This window comes from Mesoplodon bidens, assembly GCF_964165515.1.
Source record: "Mesoplodon bidens genome assembly, contig: HAP1_SCAFFOLD_47, whole genome shotgun sequence".
Lineage (NCBI taxonomy): Eukaryota > Metazoa > Chordata > Mammalia > Artiodactyla > Ziphiidae > Mesoplodon > Mesoplodon bidens.
Genome location: NW_027671336.1, coordinates 1191366 through 1198485, shown reverse-complemented (window position 1 = coordinate 1198485; position 7120 = coordinate 1191366). Strand labels below are relative to the sequence as shown.

General features: G+C 48.1%; 1 protein-coding gene across 1 annotated transcript; it reads left to right on the top strand.

The window, feature by feature from the left end:
* The first annotated feature begins 4149 nt into the window (after window positions 1-4149).
* LOC308611551 (ORM1-like protein 3) lies at window positions 4150-5307 on the top strand. Its single transcript, XM_081260276.1, has one exon. It carries the CDS (start codon window positions 4279-4281, stop codon window positions 4738-4740), a length of 462 nt encoding a protein of 153 aa, XP_081116402.1. The 5' UTR covers window positions 4150-4278; the 3' UTR covers window positions 4741-5307.
* Window positions 5308-7120: the final 1813 nt, after the last annotated feature.

The window sequence follows — 7120 nt, the reverse complement described above, 5'->3', positions numbered from 1 at the left end:
TGCTCCATGACCATTGTCATCACAATGTGTCATGCACATTTCATCACAACGGTCCACAACCTTGACATTGCAATGCTCCATAAAATTTGTAATCACAATGCTCTATGCACTTCTCATCAAAATGCTCTCTCACGAGAGATATCACAGTGTCCATCAGTAGTCATCCCAATACTCCCTCACCCCTTTAATCACAATGTTCCATGACCCTGTCATCACACTGCTACATCCCCTTATCATCACAATGTTCCTTGACCCCTGACATCACAATGTTCCATAACCCCGGTCATCAAAATGCTCCATGACACATTTCATCCCAAAGCTCCAAGACCACTGACATCACAATGTTCCAATACAATTTTCATCAAATTGCTGCATGACCCGGTCATCAAAATGCTCCCTCCCCTTCTCATCACAATGCACCATGCCCTTGTCATCAAAATGCTCCATGACTTTACATCACAAGGCTCCATGACATTTGACATCACAATGCTCTATGTCATTGTCATCAAAATGCTCCATGAACCCTCTCGTAACATTGCTCAATGCCCTTGTCATCAAAAAGCTCCATGACACTTGTCATCACAATGCTCGATGCCCTTCTCATCACAAAGCTCCATGCCCTTGTCATTACAATCCTGCATGACCCATGTGTCATAGTGTTCCGTACCCTTTTCATCACAATGCACCATGCCCACTCTCATTACAATAATCCATGAAACATTTCAGACCAATGTTCCATGCCCTTCTCATCACAATGCTCCATTACATCCGTCATAACAATGCACCATGTCCCCTGCCATCACAATGTTCCACGCCCTAGTCATCACAAAGTTCTATGACACATGTCATCAGAATATTCAATGGCTTTCTCATCACAATGATCCATACACATGTCATCACAATGCTCTAAGACCCTTGTAATCACAATGCTCCATGATGCTTTTCATCTCAGTGCTCCATGATCACTATCATCACAATGCACCATGCCCATCATCATAATGCTTCCGTCTATTGTCATCACAGTGAAATCAAAATGCTCCCTAAACTCTCTCATCACAATGCTCCAAACCCTTGTGATCACTCTCTTCCTTAACACTTATCATCACAACACCCCAAGACGCTCATCATCACAATTATCCATGGATTTCTCATCTCAATGCTCCATAAACTTTGACATCGCAATGCTCAATACACTTGTCATCCCAATGCTCCCTGACACTTGTCGTCAGTATGCTCCTTGAACACTGTCATGACAAGTTTCCATGCCTTTTTCATCACAATGATCCATGCCCTTTTCATCACAATGCTCCAAGACCCCTGTAATCACAATGCTCCATGCCTTTGTCATCGCAAAGCTCCATAACACAGGTCATCAGAATGCTCCATGGACTTCTCATCACAATGCTCCATGCCCTTGTCATCACAATGCTCCAAGACCCCTGTAATCACAATGATCCATGCCCCTTTTCATCAGAATGCTCCATGAGATTTGCCATCACAAGTCTCCATGGTCTTCTCAACATAATGCTCCAGGACCTTGTCATCACCATGCTCCATTTCCTTGTCATCAAAGTGCTCCAGGACACGTGTCATCACAATACTCCATGAACATTTTCAGCCCAATGCTCCATGACCATCTCATCACAATGCTCCATGACCAATATGATCACAATGCTCCATGACCACTGTCATCACAACACTCCATGACACCTGACAATACAATAATCCGGGACTCTTGTCATCACAATGCCCGATTACCTAGTCATCACAATGCTCCATGACCCCTGTCATCACAATATTCCATGGACATTTTCAGCCCTAAGCTCCATGACCCTTGTCATCACAATGATTCATGCCCTAGTCATCCCAATGCTCCAGGACCCCAGTATTCACAATGCTCTGTGACGCTTGTCGTCACAGTGCTCCATGACACCTGTCATCACAATGTTCCATGTCTTTGTCAGCAAAGTGCTACATGAACTTGTAATTGCAGTGCTCTATGCGCTTGTCATCACAATACTCCATTACCATTGTCATCACAATCCTCCATGAACCTTGGGATCACATTGCTTCATGCCCTTGTCATCACAATGCTTCATGCTCCTTGAAATCAAAATGATCCATGACCTCTGTCATCACAATGCTCCAAACCTTGTGATCACAATGTTCCATAACACTTGTCATCACAACGCTCCATGATGACTGTCATCACAATACTGCATGCCCTTTTCATCACAATTCTCCATGATCTTTGTCATCACAGTTCTCAATACACTTGACATCACAATGCTCCCTGACACTTGTTGTCAGAATGCTCCTTGAACCCTGTCACGAAAAGGCTCCATGCATTTTTCATCACAATGCCCCATGCCATTTTCATCACAATGCTCCATGCCATTTTCATCAAAATACTCCACAAGCTTTTCATCAGAATGCTCCATGACCCTTGTCATCACAATTCTCCATGAACTTGCCAGCACAATGCTCCCTGACCCTTGTCATCACAATGCTCCAAGCCATTGTCATCACAATGCTCCATTACATTTGTCATCAGAATCCTCCATGACACTTGGCATCACAATGCTCCATGACATTGTCATCACAATGGGCCATTACATATGGCATAACAATGCTCCCTGACACGTATTCACAATACTTCATGACCTGCTCATCACAATGCTCCATGCCCTTGTCATCACAATGCGCCATTCCAACAGTCATCGCAATAAACCATGGATCTTATTAGACCAATGCTCCATGCCCTTGTCATACAAATGCTCCATGCCCTTCTTATCACAATGCTCCATGACCCCTGTCATCACAATGCTCCGTGGCTCCAGTCATCACAATGCTTCATAACCTTTGTCATAACAATGGTCCATGCCCTCATCATCAACAGTCTCTGTGACCATTTTAACCACAATGCTCCATGAACTTTTCATCAAAATGCTGTTTGACCCTTGTCATCACAATGCTCTATGACTTTCTCAGCACAATGCTCCATGACCGTTGTCATCAAAATGCTCCATGCGCTTGTCAGCACAATGCTCCATGACACATGTCTTCCTAATTCACCATGCACTTGTCATCAGAGTGCTCCACAATCTTGTCATCACAATGCTCCATAATCTTTGTCATCACAATGCTCCATGCACTTCTCATCATAATGCTCTCTCACCACTGATATCACAATGTTACATCACTATTCATCACAATATTCCCTCACCCCTCTCATCCCAGTGTTCCATGACTCCTGTCATCACTATGCTACATGCACTTATCATCACAATGTTCGATGACCCCTGACATCACAATGTTCCATAACCCCTGTCATCAAAATGCTCCATGAACCTTTGCATCAAAATTCCCTGTGATCCCTGATATCACAATGCTCCATGACCCCTGTCTTCACAATGCTCCATGCACCTTGAAATCAAAATGATCCATGACCTCTCTCATCACAATGCTCCAAACCCTTGCGATCACAATGTTCCATAACACTTGTCATCACAACGCTCCATGATGCCTGTCATCACAATACTCCATGCCCTTTTCATCACAATGCTACATGACCTTTGTCATCACAATTCTCAATACACTTGTCATCACAATGCTCCATGCACTTCTCATCAAAATGCTCTCTCACCACTGATATCACAATGTTACATCACTATTCATCACAATATTCCCTCACCCCTCTCATCACAATGTTCCATGACTCCTGTCATCAAAATGCTACATGCACTTATCATCACAATGTTCGATGACCCCTGACATCACAATGTTCCATAACACCTGTCATCAAAATGCTCTATGACCCTTTTCATCAAAATGCGCCATGATCCCTGGTATCACAGTGCTCCATGACCCCTGTCATCACAATGCTCCATGCTCCTTGAATTCAAAATGTTCCATGACCTCTCTCATCACAATGCTCCAAACCCTTGTGATCACAATGTTCCATAACACTTGTCATCACAACGCTCCATGATGACTGTTATCACAATACTCTATGCCCTTTTCATCACAATGCTCCATGACCTTTGTCATTACAATTCTCAATACACTTCTCATCACAATGCTCCCTGACACTTGTCGTCAGAATGCTCCTTGAACCCTGTCAAAAAAATGCTTCATGCCGGCCGGAGCTGCCAGCGGGGTGGCTGCCGCCGCGGCTTATTACAGCTGCTGGAGCAGCAACGGCCCTCGCCCCCGGGCACCCCTCCCGGGCCTCGAGCTCCGGCCGCGCACGAGCAGTGGCAGGAGAGGGGCAGCAGGATGAATGTGGGAACGGCGCACAGCGAGGTGAACCCCAACACGCGGGTGATGAACAGCCGTGGCATCTGGCTTTCCTACGTGCTGGCCATCGGGCTTCTCCACGTCGTGCTGCTCAGCATCCCCTTTGTGAGCGTCCCCGTCGTGTGGACCCTCACCAACCTCATCCACAACATGGGCATGTACATCTTCCTGCACACGGTGAAGGGGACCCCCTTTGAGACCCCAGACCAGGGCAAGGCGAGGCTGCTAACCCACTGGGAGCAGATGGACTATGGAGTCCAGTTCACGGCATCTCGGAAATTCCTGACCATCACACCCATCGTGCTGTACTTCCTCACCAGCTTCTACACCAAGTACGACCAGATCCACTTCATCCTCAACACCGTGTCCTTGATGAGCGTGCTCATCCCCAAGCTGCCCCAGCTCCACGGAGTCCGGATTTTTGGAATCAATAAGTACTGAGGGTGCAGCCCCGTCCCCTGCCTGGGATGGCAGGGGAGGGGTGGAAGCCTGTGCTGTGATGCTGAAGACAGAAGGAGCCGCTGGGTACCGCCAGAGATGGGGGTTGAGCCTCTGGGCCCTAGTTTCCCCCTCACTTCCCGCAGTAGCAGACTTGAAGTAGTTTGGGGTGGGCCCCCCTGGGGCTCTGACCCCTTCTGATTTTTTTGATCTTTTCCTTTTGCCTCATGGGTGTGCTCCTGGAATGGGCTGGGCTCCTGAGCTGAACACAGACCTATGAGGTTGGGACAAGAGGCCAGGGAAGCCCCCCTGCTCGCTTGCGCCTCCTTGGCCTGCTAAAGCACTTTAACCCCCGTGAGCAGGGCAGAGGGAACGGTACAGCTTCTAGTTTGTTTCACTTTAATTCTTAAGTCTTTAGGATGACACTTAGTGTGTGCTTCTATATACGAAAGCAGTTGTGTGAGAGCGCCTCATCCCTCTGGGTAGAGAATTGTCTAATTCAAGTCAGACAGCTCCCGTACAGCGCCCCCCGCCCGGGGTACTAGGTGCGGGTGGGGAGGGTAAGGAGATGTGGGGGTGGGGCTGAGTGTGCATGGCCTGGTCCCAGAGGTGGGGGGCCAGGGCTGCAGCCTCCTGTTGGAGGTGGGGAGGGGGCTGGGGGCAGGGGTGGGGAGGGTGAATTGAGACTGAAAAGAACGGGGCTGCAGAGCAGCGGGGGTTCGTGTAAGATGCGGGGGGTGGAGGGGGGAGCAGGCCCAACCTCATTCTTGGGGAAGTGGTCAGGGAAGGGGGCAGGCTTGGAGGGTCACTTACCCACAGCATGGTAGGGGTAACGGGAAGGGAGGCCGCTAGGGGTTTGATGCTCCTGGGTTGGCATGAGCGGGTGGAGATGGGTGGAAGGGGCCTGTGCGTCATCTTAAGCACAGGTCCAGTTTGACACCCGTCTCTGCAGTGGCGTGAGGGCCGCGGGGACATGGGACAGAAATGATGAACGGTGGGGCTCTTCTGCAGCCCCCCACCTAGTAACCTTGTGCAGACTGCGCCGGGGCGGGGCCTCTCGTGTGGCATGCACCTTTGGGGCCATCAGGCCACCTCCAAACGGGTTTGGTGGGCTGCAGAGTCCCGCATGGTCCCTCTCAAGCGGGACAGCGGCAGGCGCCGGGAGTGACCTGCAGGGGCGGGAAGGAGCCGCCTTCTCCCCTCCCCAGCCTGACTGGGGTCCGTGTTACTTCTGAGAAGGTGTGGGTGCCAGGGCGCTGAGGGAGCGGTGGCAGCGGCGGTGGTGGCGTCACTGGCCCTGTTTTCTGTGTCCTGGTCCCCCCAACCCCCGCCCCACGTCTCATAAGGAACTTTGACCTCAAAATCTTTCTAAGCAAAGTGTGAATAGGATTTTTACTCCCTTTGTACAGTATTCTGAGAAACACAAATAAAGGACAGTGTGTTCCTATTTCCAAAAAAAAAAAAAAAAAAAAAATGCTTCATGCCTTCTCCATCACAATGCCACATGCCGTTTTCATCACAATGATCCATGCAATTGTCATCAAAATACTCCACAAGCTTGTCATCAGAATGCTCCATGACATTTGTCATCACAATTCTCCATGCACTTGTCGGCATAATGCTCCCTAACCATTGTCATCACAATGCTGCAAACCATTGTCATCACAATGCTCCATTAACTTTGTTATCAGAATCCTCCATGATAGTTGGCATCACAATGCTCCATGCCATTTTCATCACAATGGGCCTTTACATATGTCATCACAATGCTCCCTGACACCTGTCTTCACAATACTGCATGACCTGGTCATCACAATGCTCCATGCCCTTGTCATCACAATGCACCATTTCAAATGTCATCGCAATAATCCATGAAACTTATTAGACATTATTCCATGTCCTTGTTATCACAATGCTCAATGACCCCTGTCATCACAATGCTCCGTGACTCCAGTCATCACAATGCTTCATGACCATTGTTATCACAAAGGTCCATGCCCTCGTCATCAACAGTCTCTGTGACCATTTTAACCACAATGCTCCATGTACATTTCATCACAGTGCTCTTTGACCCTTGTCATCCCAATGCTCTATGCCTTTCTCTGCACAATTCTACATGACCCTTGTCATCACAATGCTCCATGAGGTTGTCTGCAAAATAATCCGTGACACATGTCATCACAATGCGCCATGTGCTTGTCATCACAGTGCTCCATAACCATTGTCTTCACAATGCTCCATGCATTTCTCTTCAAAATGCTCTCTCACCACTGATATCACAATGTTACATCACTATTCATCACAATACTCCCTCCCCCCTGTCATCACAATGCTCCATGACTCCTGTCATCACAATGCTACATGCACTTTTCATCACAATGTT